Here is an 18,135-nt window from a genome sequence, read left to right as displayed (position 1 = left end):
GAAAAGTTCAATTTGTAGTTCTCTATGGGGCAAAATTGGATATGGTGAATGTGTCAACTTTCTGAAAGCCTATAGACTGCAATTATCATGATTCATGCATTTGCTGTTATTTCTAAAGAAGGATTTTTGCGTTCCTCTATAAGTGCAGTAGCCTTAGCCACTAGGCCAGGGGTAGGCAACGTCAGGCCTGGGGGCCAAATCCGGCCTGCAGCACAGAACCGCTGGCCCTCAAGAGTTAAATGGGAGAAAAATGGGAGAAATACTGTCAAAACACCCAATTAGGTCATATATTATGTACAACACTGGCATCTGTAGGAAGTGCACTGGAAAAAGAGTTTGTTTTAAGGAAGAAATTACATAAATCTACTTGAATTAAAAAAAGATTGAATCCAAGGTTTGAGTAGATTTGGTCTTGGATGAGATAAAACCTTTAGTAGCAGTTATTCTCTTATTCAGATAATTTTGTATCATTTCAAACGAAAACAATTATTTGTCCGATTTCAAGTGGGTTTTATTCTTGGTCCATTGGCGCTAGCATTGTATCTTGAATTAGTTCAAACCGACTCAAATTCTACATAGAAGAACTTTTGTGCAATAATTTAAAGTAATTTCTCTCATTCACTCAAGACAGTATTTTTTCCAGCGTTGTGCTTTACTTAGGGCTAATAATCAGCAGATTCAGCAGTTACTTTAAAATTGTAATATATTGTACATTAGTCTTTACAGCTTGAAATACAGTGTGTAATAAGTTTGTATTAGATATTACTATAGCAAAAAAAAAATTTGCTTTGCTACTTTGCTCCTTCTTTGCCATCCCCCTTCTCTCGTGTTTTGTTTTGACGACGTTGGCTACATGCAACTTTAGATCTCATACACCAGTGTCCAACTTGATTTGGTGCCGCATTTTATTTGGGGAGAGTTTGGCATTTTTTTGTTCATACATCAATACAAACCATTTAAATGCACTTGTAACTCGAGTTACTTGAATTGTAAAGAGGAATATATTACCGTATTGTGTAAGTAAGTAAGTAATATGTTATAATGGTCAGTGAAAAAGTGATATGTTTTTGTTGCTTTTGTAAAACGTTACCCCCAACACTGCTGACTACTGAACTAAAGCTCATTCTTCTAGTCCCTCAGTACCAAGAACTGCAAAAGGTTCCTGCGGTCGGAAAACTCCTTCAGGTATTTTAAAGTGTCCAAAAGGAACTAATATCCTTCGAGCTAAGTTTTGTTGTGCAACTCTCCAAACTAACAAACAGGCAAACAACTTTCAGAACAAAGGCAAAATTGGAAGAAGGAGGGGAATTGTTGCTCAAAGTAAACTCCAGGTAATTGGCATTTAAAGAAGGCAACAGAGGCGGCTACGGCACAAATAGTGGGCCAGAAAACCAATCTCCACCTGCTAGATTTAAACAGACGGACCTGTAAAGAGAGGACAGAGGTCTCTTCGAGGCCAGCTTCGGTCTGTACGGCTTTGGCTCCCCCGCCATGTTGATGTCTGTGCGAAACAAGAGGGGACAGTTTTAGTCGCGAGAACAAAACAGCCTGGAAAGCAGGTACAGAATCACATATTTAGAGAACAAATATTGATGCCTGTTGGTCATGGGACGGCATTAAGTTACTGAAATTAATAAAAAAGATTTAAAGGAAATAGATTTTGTGGAATAAACTCACATTATTGTTTTGTTTTCTGATTCTACACGACAAATATGTTAGTATAGTTATAGTATTATTGTAAACCAAGCACCCGTAACAACAAAAAATCTAACGGTACCCAGCCGCACAGTAGAGTATACAAGTTTGCTTTAAAGGGGCTAGATGCAAGTTGGCCAATTTATACTCACTACTGCCACCGCAGGTCATACGTGTGACTGCACCTTCTATATTAAGCTCGTGCATGACGGCACTTCGGACCCGAATTAACAACTTTTTGAGTGACAGTGCAGTTTTTTTTTTCTTCTTAACTTCTTACCACTCGCCTTAACCAAGCGCATATTCTTCAGTTCAGCTTTACCCAAATCTAAAAGCTTCTGGACTGGAGCTCACAGCTTATAGACCAGCTTGACACCTCAACAAGACCCAATAACAGACTCAGTTACAGACTCATGGATGTAATCCAAGTTTAAAAATGAGTTTAAAAATGTCAAAATTAAGTATTTTCTTCCCCCTACTTGTTTCAGCCATGTCCTAATGTGTAGAATGAGCCCAGAACTATTCACCACAACTGGCTCTAAAATCCTGCACTCAAAAAGTTTTACTTCGGGTCCGAATTGCCGTCATGCACTAGCTTAATATAGAAGCTCACTACTGCCACCTGAGTATAAAATGGCTAACTTGCATCTAGCACCTTTAATGTACATGCTGTTGTTCTGTCACATTGTTGTCATCTTATCAAATTTTATTTTAATATTCTTTATGCCCTTATAGCGTTAAAGTTGTATAGCTTATTTTTTATCTAAGTTCTGTGTTATATGTTCTATGTTGCACGATTGTACCAAGAAATGTTCCTAGTTTGTGAACCTGATCTCAAACAATGGCAATAAAAACTATTCCGATTTGAAAGTTTAAACGCACAAAACTGATTTTTTTTCGTAGATTTTTCTTTTCGTGATATTGAAGGTTTTTCGTTGCTTTTTTGTCATGTTTTGATCACGTTTTTGTTGTTCTTTTGTTCTTTTGTTGCTTTGTTGGGTTTTCATCCTTGTTTATGATGCTTTTTTCAAGAAGCTTTTAGACTTGGGTAATGCCAAACTCGGTCCTCAAACCTGACACATGCCTTTAACTTTAGAACGGGATTGTTCCAGTGTGTGTGGCTTTGATTTAACTTTCTCACAAGCTCTTTCAATCAATTCTCCCTGATAATCCTCTTTCATGAAGAAGGCCTATGAACGTGGGTATATACAATGTTAGCAGTTTGACAAATAACCCTCATTAGTACAATTAGAAAAAATGATTGATGTTAAACAAAAAAAATAAAGTTGATTGCAAGGTGATTTAAATCCGCAATTTAAGATTACACGTTGGGTCTCTCAAACTGCCTCATTATGTTCACAAAAAAGTATTCTTCTTAACCTTGGACGTTTGACAGTTTCCTTGAATAATGGTCTGAATTTGCCGAGGCGCAGAACATTTACCTCAAGGCTAGACACAATCTGAGCAAAAAAAGTGTCTCTCGATTTTTTTTTTTTTTGAAGGGTCTTTCAAATCTCTCTCTAAAACCTTTTTTTCCCCCTCCGATCTGCATTAGTGACTGGAGTGAGTCATCCAGACGCACATCGCAAACTGTTTTGACTGACAGCTCTATGCACCTGCCAAATCCTCTGAGCTATAGCCTCAATCTGCAGCCACGGTATCTCTGCATTCAGTCTGTGCCTGGTGTCTGCAGCCAGGACCGGCTCAAGTAGAGGCGTTCAAGGTCGTATGGTAATCAAACGCCAACTAATGGTACATTGGTGGTTGGAAGAGTAAAGAAGATACAAGGGAAAAAACAAGAGCTGCCAGTTATTAAAGAGAAATGCTCTGTCAAAATCATCAGAAAGTCCAGTATCACAGGTTTACTCTACAGGTTGGGGAAAATAGACATGCCGAGTATGTAGGAGTCTTCCAACATGGATGAATGAACCAAAAACATCACCCAAGGAAGAGCAATGTCTTAGGGAACACCATCAGAAATGTAATCATAACCAAAAATCATATAGGACCCTGCTGTAGAAAGTTGTACACCTATAGATGAAATGCAATCCAAAAAAGCATCAGAGCCCAGATAACAGCTTCCTAAAATACCTTTGTTAATTCAACTTGAAAAGACTCACAGAGACAGAATGCGTTATTTTATTGAACGTGAATCAGGACTGGGACTCAGACTCTGGCGGAAGATTGGAGAAATGATACGGAATACATGGCGATGGATGATAGCCAGAATCTTCCTCCAGAGCCCGGACACTGGTGGAGGTAGGACGAGAACCGGAACGGCCAGTTGACGATGACAAGCAGAGCCAAGGAGAGGCCAGGCGGCGGAGGGGCGGAGGAGGCTCGCAGCACGGCTGGGAAACGGCCGAGTGATTGACCGGGGAGCTTAAGAAGGGGATCCTGGGCTATGAATGGCTGAAGCAGGAACAAGCAGCAGACGGAATGCGTTAGGAAAGTTTTATTGAAGGTGAATCATGACTGGGACTCAGACTCCGGCGAAAGATTGCAGGTATGATATGGAATACATGCCCTTGATGGAGGATAGACAGAATTCTCCCACAGAGCCCAGACACTGGTGGTGGTAGAACGAGACCCGGAGCGGCCAGTTGACGATGACAAGCAGAGCCAAGGAGAGGCCAGGCGGCTGAGGGGCGGAGGAGGGTCGCAGCACGGCTGGGAAACGGCCGAGTGATTGACCGGGCAGCTTCAGAAGAGGATCCTGGGCGATGAATGGCTGAAGCAGGAATAAGCAGCTGCTTTGATTGGCTGACGCGAAGGTGCGGCTTGAGCTGGGGCCGTGATTGGATGATTGGTGAAGAGCTGCCGGTGATGAGGCGATGAATGAAGACCGCAGGTACGTCTTCCAGGTTGAATTTCGCTAGAAGCTTCATTTTAACTCAAAGTGCCATGTCTTGTCAGTGAAAACAACTATAATTAGTTGAGTAAAAGTACAACGATCATATTCGGCTGCTTTTTTGCCCCAAACCAGAGCCATGCAGTGATTTGGCAACGACAACAGACTGTATAACTTTGCAAGCACAAAAAGCATGTCCCTTATGCATTGTTAAACTCTTCCCCTATAATCCTGAAAAAGTTTCTTATGGTGTTATGGTGAATTAGCTACAATTTGAATGCCTGGATTTACTAAAATGTACAGAAATATATGCATGAGTGCCCATTCTTTTACTTCTCTAGGATTACCATTTGAGGATTACCTTTTGAGCTACTGTGACAACCCAGCAAGTCTGTACGGTTGTCTTTTGTGCCTGTTGTTTTAATGCGACAAAATTAAACATCACTGGTGAAAACAACCATTTCCAGAAAGCTGTTGTATTTCAAAGTAATGTTTAAGTAATGACTGTCCCAAATAAACATCTACCGGTATATATTTTCAACTTGTAGTAAATGTATTATGATCCTATTATAATGCAGAAACATGCCCACACAGAGTTCTATACATTGAAGGATTGGTAAACTCAAAACCTCGACCTCTTGACTTCTAAAACTTCTACCACATTGCGAAACCACTCCACTGTATTCAAACGACGCATTTGATCCCCCGCCGTCTCTCTCCTCCTCTCTGTCCTCTGCCTATTGCACTAATGGGATGCTGGAGCTGCGATGGTGCCTTCAGGTGCTCCGGGACAGCTGTATCATTATCATTAGGCAACAGGAAGGACGTGACAAATGGCTCGGTCCACTGTAGTCCCCCTGCTGTGGTCATTACAAAGACATACACAAAAAAGCACTGACAAAAGAGAGAGGATGTGGGGAAATTACGCATATGCTTTTCATACGCTGTAATGAATGCATGTTAGGGGGATGAGATGGAGGAGGCAGTGTTACTAAGCACTTAATGCAAGATTGAGACAGCGAAGTGGGTGTGCAATATCGTTTAGAGAGGCTTAAGATACAGGCAAGGTGGGAAGATGTCAAAGAGGTATTGAGATGCAGATGAGGGAAAACTGAAACAAAGACATTCTGACGCAATATGAATGATAAAAATGACCGTCGCATCTTTTCTTTTGTTGGTTTGATTTACAACAATGAGACCATTTAGAGGGATTCACACACACAAATGGCCCCGTCTCTGTCTGGGGTGCAGGGCGTTCTGTCCCCTCTCGTTTATTCTCATTTCCATTGTGCTTCGTCTGTTTATAAACACTTCACTCGACACTGACCTCACACACGTGTTCCTCTGCACATGTGTGAGGCATAATAATGTTCGACAACAGCAGGCGGCGCTGAAGGCTATTGTGTTTCACTCACGTTTTAATCCAATGTGGTAGGTGCATTCGAAACGAGCAGATTGGTAAGAGGCCTAAGTCTAAACTGGACGTGCGTCAACATCCACCATGACAAACAAGTTGGAAGGAGGTGGGGAAAGGAGCCTCAATGCTTCCTCTCGTACCTTCTTTAGCATAGGGACAGTGCTTGATTTGTCAATTTGTATTTTCAGAAACACTTTTGGTCTGATGTGATGGATTCGGGGGGAACAGGCCAAAACATTTGCCGGAGCACTCTCATTAAACACCATTATATCAGATCAAATCTTTGCCGGATCTAAACATTTCCCGGATCCTTGACCCTGAAAAACTGCATAGGGACCTCTGGTGGTTCCTCATATGGAGCATCCCATAAGCCACTGCGCCGCCAAGCCCCCCCACCCTCGAGGGATTCATGGGTTCATGTGTAACCACTGTTGATTGACAGGTCAGGTGCACATTTAATTCAATAATAATAATAATAAAAATAATGTTAGAGTCACCACAGCACAGTCACATCTCACTGTTTTAAAGAGCTGCCTCCGGAGAAGCAGACCAATGCGGCTGGTTCTCTCTAACGATGAACCTATTGGACATGGATTTGGTGGAATATTTGACCAGAGCATTTATTATTTCTGTGATGAAAGCCTTCAGCTGTGGAAGGTGACTCTGAAACAGCTTTTGAACATGTTTTTCTGTGTGGCTTCTTATCATTATTGTGGTTCACGTTTGAGCCATAATAGTGGCTGCAATAGGAGGGTTTTTTGTAGTCCAATACTATACGGTGATGTACTTTTTAGTGAAACAGCTGTTGGTGATGTCACTTCCCCTGTTGTTTCCACTGCTGGGTGAGGACAGTTGGATTGAGCAAACACAGCTGAAGCTCTACTTCACTAATGCATAGAGATCTAACAGTTCACCCCATGAAAGGTTGCGGATCAGGACATAGGTGATATTATTTGAGGAATTCAGATGGACCCAAAGAGTGTGTTATCTAAGGTTCAGGAGCAGAACCACACCTCTAGTGCGCCCTTTCTGGTCTCCGTCCTCATAATACCTCATGGTCCTTCTCCCCTAATGTTCCCGTTAAGGTCAGTGGGGATGACAGCCCGAGAGTTCGTCATTGTCTCCTACGAAGCCCCAAAACGGCAGCATAACATCATTCGCTCGCACCGCCATCTTGCTTAATGGATAAAGTTTATTCCAGTTTAATTTGAGGTTGTGGTCCTTGTGAGAGAATGAACTTCAAGCCTAAATGTAACAACAAATCCAAATCTCATCAAAGGATAAAACGGACTGGATTAAGTGTGACTGTTACCAAAGAAAGAGGCACTTATGTTTTCATCTCCACGGTGAGCAAACTGCAGCATATTGCCACAGATACAGGATATACAGGAATATTTGCGTAAGTCGAGTAATCCTTGAGAGTATTGCGTTTGTGAGTGAAGCACCAAAAGCTCCGGTGGCGTTGTTCTTCTCAACAAAGAAGTACTTTACTGTAGAAAGAGAACATGTTGAGCACTGATTCGAGAAATTACAATTATCTGTAAAAATGGTGGAAACATACTGCACCAAAGCAGATGTAAGCCAACCTGGGAGTCGAACCCACTTTTTGTTGGGAGGTAACTGTGTAAGTTGTGGCTTTAATGACACTGCGCAAAGAAATTGACATGATGTCGGATTTCAGCAGAGGTCTTGTCTCCCGCAGCACAGCCTGTCCATCAAATGACAATGTTTTGCAAAGAACATTCTGTCATTGCTTTAAACGTGGCAGCTAATTTATAACTTTACAGCGACGAGTAATTAAAACTGAAAGTGGCTGGGTGCATCTCGGGTCTCTCTACACAACATCGCCGTCCTTTATGGAAAGCAGAAAAACATGTTGTCATCTACTATCCTCCAGAGCAAAGATTTCTTGTGCATTTATTAAAATTAAAATGTTGCTAGTTTTTCTGTGACGACCCCAATGTAACAAAAACATGGCGTAAACAACTCGATTGAATTTGAATTGCTAAAGAGGCGACGCAGCATCTGTTTGGGTTCACTAAATGTATTGCCGAAAATCAGCCAAAACACGCTGCGCAGAGAAAACACTATACTTTACAAAGCACCCAATTTGTCAAAGATAACAAGCTTCTCTGGTTTCTATCGGTGGCCGGATCGTCGCTGAAGTTAAACCCTCTTCCGCTTCTTCTCTTGTAAATTAATGCATCAATCTCGCTCCTTGCACGACCCCATTTCACCGGAGCGCCTCACGCAGTCCGGATGAGTTCAATAACAGCTTCATCCTTTGACACCGACTCGTGCAAAAAAATCCAATCACACGTTCCTCGGGGCTCTCCTCTCCTCTGTGTTCATCCATATTAAACAGGCGGCTCTAAATGGTCGGTGGAAGACTATGGAAGTGTGTCTCACCCTCGCGCTGTGGAGCACTGGGCCGGTCATTAAAGGAGACGATGAGAATCAAAGAGAAGCCAATTGGGCCCCGGGGAACATGGATTTAGAGGTGGGGAAAGTTTAAACAGGAATATCTTGTTTCAGAAGTAGACACTTGGGTCAATTTAAGGCATGTTTGATAAAGAGTTTGAAAATGTGTCGTCTGGTCATCGCGATGTAATTGAAATCCAAGTCTGAATGGTCACGACTTGCAAATCACAGCTATAGCAACACATTTCCCTCTTGGGGCTTATAAAAGCTGCTGAGCAAAATAACAAATGTAAGCACAGTTGTCCCCTCCAACCACAACATATAGAAAAACTTGGAAAATATCACAAAGAAAGACATAATTGGCGGTTCTCTCTGCATAGAAACCAATGCGTTCACGAAACAAACACTCCCGATTCTGTATGCCATGCATCATATAATATTCTTGATGTAAAAAGTGTATTTGTGGCCAGTCCCTTCTTTCTTTTCTTTTTTTCATCAAAGGCAATATCATATAATTAACTTTGGTCCCAAACCGTAATCCTTCATGCCTATCCTTTTGGCAGACAGTCAGCTCTGCCCTGGCACAGAACGAGCCACTGGGACCGAGTCAAAACACAGGTGTGTTTGATAAAGAGATCACGCCGAGCCTCTGAACACAAATGCAGACCTGATCCAGGACCACGACTCAACTGTCTCAAAATCAGAACGACACCAAGACTTGATTAGGGGTAAAGCAGCTCTGAACAAGGACAAGACTTATCGAAGAATCGAACCACCGTAAACCAGGACAAGAGCCAAAACATTATGTTGGAACTAGGGTTGTGAAGTTACAGGAATTCTAAACTTTTTAAAATTTTCCATGGGAATTAATGCAGCTTAAGAATGTGATTTGATAGGTATACATCGGAATATCTAAGACAGAGAGGTGTCGAAGAAAATCCTCTTTGCCATGTCTGACCACAAGAGTGTTCGCTGTATGACCAATGCAAAGAAGAGCTTTTGGAAATGCTCTTGTTTATATCCATCTTGTATAATTATATTCACCAAGTGTGTGCTGTCTTACAATCTTGTGTTGTTTTAGGAGTCTGCGCTTTTTTCTCAATGTCGTTCTATAGTTTGTCTTTTCTGTTTAAAGGGGCTAGATGGAAGTTGGCCATTTTATACTCACTAGTGCCATCTCAGGTCATACTTGTAACTGCACCTTCTATATTAAGCTTGTGCATGACGGAAATTCGGACTCGAAGTAACAACTTTTTGAGTGACAGTGCAGGATTTTTGAGGCAGTTGTGGTGAACAGGTCTGGGTTCATTCTACACCTTAGGACATGGCTGGAACATGTAGGGGGAGGAAAATACTTAATTGTAACATTTTTAAACTCCGTATAGTCCCTTTAAAGGAATAGCCCACCATTTTTAAATACTGAGATATGTTCTTACCTTAGCTGAGACGAGTTGATGTGTAGCTGTCTGGTCTTTACGTGTGCTCTCAGTCACGTTAACAGAGCACAGACAGTGTTAGCATTTAGCCTCTCCTCATCTTGTCTATGGATCCAAACGGAGGTGAAGTTAGAAGCGACCGAGCTCTTCCACATTTTCCCTATTTAAATATCGTTACATGAGCATGTACATAATCCAAGTATAGTCACACAAAATTAAACATGTCGATTTTTACTACGCCTTACAATATAGTTCCCCTTTTTATCCGCTTACAAAATTGACATGTTTAATTTTGTGTGACTACATGCTCATGAAACCATATTTAAATAGGGAAAATGTGGAAGAGCTTGGTCGCTTCTAGCTTCACCTCCGTTTGGATCCATAGACAAGATGAGGAGAGGCTATATGCTAGTGCCGTCTGTGCTCTGTTTACGTGATTGAGGGCACACGTAAAGATCAGCCAGTTATGCATCAACTCGTCTAAGCTCAGGCTCAGCGTCTGTCATAAACTGACTTAGTGACATAGAAAGTCTCACAAACTCATGACATAAAACTTTGCCACTGATCATAAAGGGAGTTAAGGAGAATCTAGGTTTAGGAAAGTTGTGAATCTCTTTTCTGTGTTGCTTTGACGATATGGAGCCTCACTTCTTGACATTACTCATATGTTTTATGGTTCAAAAACACAATTAATTGGTAACTAACTGTTCACTTATTGTTTACTCAACAAAAAAAATACAAAAATCAATGTTTTTTTAAGAGTTTGGAACAGAAAAATCCACAGCTTGTGGTTGAAATCTCTGCATGAGCGCTGAGTGAAGTGTCCTTGAGCGTTTTCCCCCATTATCTGTGTGATACATGAGTGAGTGATGGATGGTGGACTTAGCGGAGACAGATAGCCTCACTTGCATCAACTTATCCCACGGCAGTTATTTCTGTCCATGTAGCTTATCACCCAGTATGAGAGGTGAATGAAAAATGACGGCTATACGGTTGTGCTCTGAGACCCTTGTCATAAAAAACACTACAAATGTGAGCCATTGGGAATCACTAAAACCACCTCAAATGAAACCAGGACAGCATGACCCCCCTGTACGACCTGCAAGGAGTCTACGTTCGAGAAAGTTTGCGAAGCACCGCACTATTTTAATATACAGATATACAACTAATAGACTTGCCGCATGGGTGCCCATCTCCAGTGTTCTTGTTCGCCGCTTGTAAATCTAACACACAGAGCCGGCATCAACAGATCAGACTCAAGGGCACAGCCGGCTTCCTGCCTCATCACAAAAACAGTGTTTTAAAGCACCGACGGGAGTGAGGCAGGACGACCAACACGCAGCTACGAGCGGGAGCAGTTCAGAGGCGCATTACCACACTGTACTAATGCAATAGTTGGGGACGTTTGTACGGCGGCGCGGTGGAGGGATAGTTATTTCAGGCTCACAGCTAGAGGCTTCTAGATTCAATTCCCAGACCGTATGGGGCCGTTTTTGTGTGGAGTTTAAAGGATAGGTCACAATCATCCCTGCATTGTGATATGGCGCATGAAGTTTGTATCTGACACAACTTTCAACTTGCAAATAAAGCATGACTTGCAATTGTGAAAGCGCTTCTTAATCAGGAGAGACACAAAAAGAAATAAGCGAAGAACCGATGTGATGGAGGGAGAGTGTTTGGTCAGAGTCGATGCTGAAGATAATGGTGCTTCTGCTGCTGCGGTGGAGATGGGATGGAGGCATGACTGTAAAATTGGAAAACAATATTTATACGCTACACTAGAGACTATGATTTATTTTCCCTATCGAACCTCTGGATCTACTATCGTGTGTCTGAACCAGAAATGAAACTCATTGCAATTTTTGTTTGTCTATAAATGTGTCTTGATGAACGGCTGAATGTGCCGGTAAGTAATATGCCAATACAATTCTGCAACACGCCATTTCAGTCTAACGTTAGCCCCGCCATAACGGCCGCATGCACTCACAGCACAGTAGTAATACAGAGGGAAATTGCATGGTAACTATAGGGATGATGATTTTGTAGCCCGGATGGTTACTAAGGAAGTACTAACCATGTTTGCTGTGTTAGAATGAAACGTTTCTCTTGTTTCCATGATTGACTAGTGACATATTGATGAAGTTACTCCTTTTGGGTCCATGTTATTTCTAAATGTCTGTCTCTATGTTATGTCTAAATGTCTGTGCAGTGAAGTGCTACCACAATCAAAACTTTGATTTAGATGACGCCTTTAAACCTCTTACCCCCACTCTAACGGAGAGGATTTTCTCTAAAAGCTTCTCGACTGGAGCTTATAGCCGACAGGCCAGTGCAACGCCTCATTTGAAAGCTAAGACCTAAAACGGATCTAAGATTTTTCCACGCGTTTTAGTCTCTTTTTTGTTTTGTGTTTTTGTCATTTTATAGCATTTTTGTTGCTTTTTTATCCAGTTTTTGTCGCTTGTTTTATGCCGTTTTTGTTGCTTTTTTGGTGCTTGTTTTGTGGCGTTTTTGTCGCCTGTTTCTTGGCATTTTTGTCACTTGTTTTCTTTTGTCTTTTCATGCTTTTTTTTATGCGATTCGTCCTCATTTACGTCTCGTTTTTGTCGCAATTTTGACACTTTTTTCCACTAAGCTTTTAGATTTGGTTAAAGTCGAGCTGGACAAATGTGCTCAGTAAGGCGGGGGTTAAGATTTAGACACACTTTTTCTTCAGGAACAATACGTTAAAGTACATGTTGTGGACCCACTGTTCTGCATGTCCTCCTTAATCTTAATCTTGTACTTTGGTCCTTTAAGAAAACTTGGCAGGACATACAGTTGGCTGCCCTTCCCATTCCTTCAAGACTTTAATATCATTATTGTCATTAGACCAACCTGGGGCCCATCAGGGGAAAGCGAGGTACACAATAACACAGATTAGATCTTTCGGTGGGGCTTCTGTTCGTGGGTAGCAACAGTAAGTTCGTTTTTTCCTTTTTTTTTTTTTTTTTTAAAGTATCAGTGTCTAAACTGGTTCACTGAAAACACAGGGGTGAGTCGGCGACTGGTAATGCAAACTAATGTGGCTCAAATCACTGAAAATCATCCTGGTTAAGATAATAATCGAACAGTGATCTTTTCCTTGCCAGTTCAAACCGTATACAGTGGGGGAAAAAAGTATTTGGCCAAAATCCAATAGAATGTCTATGTGAAACTGACCAAATACTTTTTTTCCCCACTGTATGTAATGGCAGAAAGATTTGAGAAAGATATTTGGGCTATTTCTGATAAGTTAAAGAGAGAAGATTGGAATAAGAACGGCTAAACTAACACAAGAATGATGTGTATTTGAGAATGTTTGTGGAAGTTACATCTACAGAGAGACTAATATACAGTTGTGCTCAAAAGTTTACATACCCTGGCAGAATTTTTGAAGAATATGACAGATAATACAAAACTTTTTTTTTTTTTCACTCATAGTTAGTGGTTTTGTGAAGCCATTTATGGTGAAACAACTGAGTTTTCTAATTTTAAATCATAAAAAAACAAAGTACCAATACGACCCTGATCAAAAGTTTATATACCCCAGTATTTTAATACAGTGTATTTCCCCTTTAACATCAACAACAGTCTGTTGTGGTAGTTGTGGATGAGGTCCTTCATTTTTTCTCATGGTGAAGAGGCCCATTCTTCTTGGCAAAATGGTAAACGGTCTCAACAAAGCTTTACAGCAAGGATCCACACTCTCATTCAATGTACACTGGAGGCAAGGTGGGTAAAGTGTTTTGCCCAAGGACACAACCGCAGTGTGCACCTACAGGAAGCTGGATTCAAACCCCAAACCTTCCAATCATTTCTTTCTTTCTTTATTGGTTTATTTTGTCGAGACAGTGCATGTTAAAGGGGCTAGATGCAAGTTCATGATTTCAACACATTAGGACATTGCTGGAACATGTAGGGGGAGGAAAATACATAATTTTTACATTTTTAAACTCCGTATTGTCCCTTTAAGCCATTCATCCTGGCCTATTGTACATGTTTGTAGTGGTAGGGGAAACCAGACACGCAGACACGGGGAGAACATGCAAACTCCACACAGAAAGGCCCCGTCCCTGGTGGGAATCGAACCCGACCTTCTAGCTGTGAAGCATGAGTGCCGACCGCTGTGCCACCATTTGCGTTGTACTGCACTGTCGCCCAGTTCTTGTAAATTCCTGGGCTGTTTTGCATGAACTGCACGTTTGAGCTCTCCCCACAGCGGTTCAATGATACTGAGGTCAGGAGACTGAGATGGAAACTACCGGGACCTTCACTTTATTCTGCTGCTCCATATTTCACAATAGGTATGGTGCACTTTTTTATTGTCGACAAATCCTATGATGAAACACTTTTGAGCACAACTGTATATTTTGATTGCATTATTAGCCAAGCAGCTGCAGCCTCTGCGATTGCAATTCCCTTCATTTGCAAAAACCTGCATGATTAGAATAAAAGTCAGCACGTAGCCAGAGGACACTTTGCAGGCTTTAGTCGTTAATGGACTTTTCCCGCTTTTTTTTTATCGGCGTGACTGCTCTTTCTGCACATGATGAAACAGGTCTGTGCTCTGTGCAATGCTTTGAACCATCTGAACTCTGCCACTTTAACCAAACTCAAAGGTTCTTGTCTGAGAGCTGCGCCTGCACCTGCTGTGATGCTGACACACACCTGGTGCCAGAACCACATCTTATAATGGGGAATATTGTGTTTTTAGTGCTTTAGGTGCAGCACTTTTGACAAAAAAATCTTATTCAAAGCCTACGGAAGTGGATTGAATTGGAAATAATGATGAAACAATGCACGACAGTAAATTGGGCCCAAGGCAGATTACTGTTATTAGGGATGTGACAAAGGCTAATTATTCTAATCGTGGGAAACGAAGCAATTTTACATATCTCACAATAACTAAAAATGCATTGCTTTGCTGTGATCACTGAAAACATGTCCTTCCACCTATACAGTCACAGAAAGAGAAAAGCGCTCTTTCTTAAACGCATTGAATGATTTATCAGCTGAAGGAATGATGGCCCTTGAAATACTTTTCAAACTTTCAAACATGTACGTCAGGAGAAAAAAATATATATTCTAAGTCATTATTCAACCAACTCTTTTAAGCTTGTGTCAAGTGCATTTGAGATTTTTTGAAATCCACCACTTCACTTCGTCCGAGGCTCCGTGTTTGAGAGTTTGCGAGAGAGAGAGAGAGAGTGCACGCCTGACCTTTACAAAGTAGTTTTTAACAGAGTCAGCGGAAAACTTCTGCTACTCTATCAAGAGACCTCCCGAGCATCAAATATTCACAGCTCCCATTGGTTTCACCACCGCGGATAGAGAACTAGTATACGTTTAGGTCCGTAGTTACATACTTATATTTGCACAGAACAGAGGACGATGAGAGTTATGGACACAAAAGGTGGGGAATCATCACTGATCAACAGATTGTTCCTTTATAGGAATTTGTAACTCCTGGGTTATTACGGTTATCATTTTTCTGAAGTGCAAAGGGTTAATATAACAACCATTCAAAGGGGGCCTGGATAACTACTTAGAGGGACTATACAGAAAAATGTTAAAACCAAGTATTTTCCTCTCGCTACATGCTCCAGCAATGTACTATTGTGTAGAATGTGCCGTCATGCACGAGCTTAATATAGAACTGCAGTTACGTGTAAGACCTGAGGTGGCAGTAGTGAGCACAAAATTACCAACTATATCTAGTCTCTATAACCTCCGCATTAACCGAGTGCATTTTCTCTGATCCAGCTTTACCCAAATCCATAAAGTCACAGCCTATAGGCCAGTGTAATGCCTCATTTGAAAGCTAAGACCCACAAAACTCATCTAAATGTTGCCATTTCCTCGCGTTCTCGTCACATTTTTTCCATCTTTTTCCATCCCTTTTTTTGTTGCGTTTTCGTCACATTTTTGCCACTTATTTATCGCTTTTTTTGACATGTTTTTGTGGCTTTTTTGCTACATTTTCATCATTGTTTTCATCACATTTTTGTCGCTCTTTAGTTGCGTTTTCGTCCCACATTTTTTTATTCCTTTCTTTGCATTTTTGTCACTTTTCTGTTGCTCTTACTGGGCTTTTGTGTTGTGTTTTCATCGCTTTTCTGTCTCGTTTTTGTCGCTTTTTTCAATCAGCTTTTAGATTTGGGTGAAGCCAATCTGGAGTAAAATGTGTTTGGTTCATGTGGGGGTTTTAAGAGGTTTAATAAACAATAAATGGCTAAGAAACTGGACCTTCCACTTCACTGTTCTGTGATCAAATCGTGAGCATCTCCGTAACTGCAGCCCTGGTGTGGTGCTCTCAGTGTGCAGAGGTCTCTACAGTATCTGCTTCTTGTAAATGGAGTTCCCTCATTAGGCAGGATTTCAAAATGTCTTGTAAGCTTGAGCCGTGGTTCTCGTTCTCCAGTTGTTCGCGACCCAGAAGGTTCCAACCTTTTTCAATGGGCTGCCAACCCTTTGAATATGGCATTGCTTTATGTGGAAATGAGGAAATACCAGAGTCCGATGACACTCTGCAACAGACTCAAGCTGCGTATTCTAAAAGAACCACTGGACTAAATATAAGTAACCTTATATAAATGTTTCATAATAGCTCTTAATGTATGCAAATATAGCCCGGCAGAGGTGTGAGCTCTGAGGCACAGGTCGATCTGCCCCATGTGGAGTGGTATAGTATCAGCACACCAGCCTTGGATAAATCTTGAATTTCCCCGATCAGTGAAGCAAGAAATTACAACTGGACCTGGGGAAAAATAAGTCGGTAAAGCCAGTGTCTATAAAGAGGCAGGCTTCATCGGAAAGCAGCTTTAGGATTGTTCATACTTTCACTCAACAGTTCACAATAGAGACGACTGTTGTTAAATATAGAGGCCGTCAACTCACCGCATTACGCTAGTTTACATAGAGCTGCCATCTCCATCATCATTAAAGATTCACATGAACGAAACAGGAAAACTATTATCAATCTTCTTTGTAAATATGGCTGTCATGATCAAACCTCAAAAGACTGCAGTAATTTAGGCAGGTATTAAACACGTGTAAACCCTGTAGTTTAAACCTTCACAAACAAGGACTTGGTGAAAACGTGCATAGTGAACTGAATCTGGATTTTGAAACGTAAATCACCTTTCTGTGTGGTGTTTGCATGTTCTCCCCGTGTCTGCGTAGGTTTCCTCTACCACTACAAACATGTACAATAGGCCAGGATGAATGAGAGTGTGTGTGAGAGTGCGACCGGGGGACGACGGATGCAAATTATTCCATGGCTACAACCCGGCGTGGCGCGTTTACATGCATGAGAGCCATGTGTGTTCATAAAAGGAACAGGCCACCGTCTTTACATACAGAGATATGTTCTTACCTGAGCTTAGACGAGTTGATGTGTACCTGTCTGGTCCTTGTGTGTGCCCTCAGTCACGCAAAACGACCAAAGATGTTGTTAGCATTTGGGCTCTCCCAATGTATTCCTATAGCTCCAAACAGGGGTGAAGTTGGAAACTACCACGTTCTTCCACGGGCACAAAGACCAGACAGGTACGTACCAACTCATCTAAGCTCAGGTAAGAACATATCACAGTATGGAAGAACTGTGTGCCCTCAGTCACACAAAAAGATCGAAGACGTTGTTAGCATTTGGCCTCTCCCAGCATATTCCTATAGCTCCAAACGGGGTGAAGCCAGAAGCGACAAAGCTCTTCCACGGGCACAAAGACCAGACGGGTACGTATCAACTCATCTAAGCTCAGGTAAGAAAATATCTCAGTATGGAAAAACAGTGACCTGTTCCTTTAAGCAAAAGATAGTTGCATTTTAATACATAGATTTCTTTTCTCCAAAATTTCTCCATAAGAAGTCAGTGAGGTTGCCATTTATGTTGTCTCATTTCAAACTCAATCCAATCACTGACAAATAACTCAGTGCTCGATACGACAATTGTATTTTTTTCTGTTAATATGAAATAAATATAACTTTTACTGTAATGATTCATGACCACAGATAAGACATACCTTTGTTTATGAACATGAGCTCAGATTGAAATGAATTCTTCCCACACATTTATTATATTTTTTCATTGACTCCATTAAACTCCAAACCACACAATTGTCTGTCTCGACCTGACAATAATCATCCCATGACGATAATCGAAATTGACAAAAGTTGCAGTTTTGATTTAATGTATTATCAGTGTCTCGGCATTGATTGCTTTGATGACCTTATATGGCAGTAAATAATGAGTCAGTTAAGCCTTTAAAGCACATACGAAATAACTACAAACCCAA

The 18,135-nt window shown here is 41.3% G+C and overlaps 1 protein-coding gene across 1 annotated transcript in view; it reads right to left on the bottom strand.

The window, feature by feature from the left end:
- The window catches only part of LOC306972780 (RNA-binding Raly-like protein), a 77,625-nt gene that overhangs the window by 5,200 nt on the left and 54,290 nt on the right, over nt 1–18,135 (bottom strand). Inside the window, exon 3 of the mRNA XM_079569486.1 lies at nt 1,403–1,501. Within this exon, the coding sequence (XP_079425612.1) occupies nt 1,403–1,501 (99 nt within the window). The remainder of the gene's footprint in view (nt 1–1,402; nt 1,502–18,135) is intronic.

The sequence above is a fragment of the Gobius niger genome, assembly GCF_951799975.1.
Source record: "Gobius niger genome assembly, chromosome: 13".
NCBI classification, from domain to species: domain Eukaryota; kingdom Metazoa; phylum Chordata; class Actinopteri; order Gobiiformes; family Gobiidae; genus Gobius; species Gobius niger.
The sequence above is the reverse complement of the archived record's forward strand: the minus strand, read 5'-3'. Positions and strand labels throughout refer to the sequence as shown.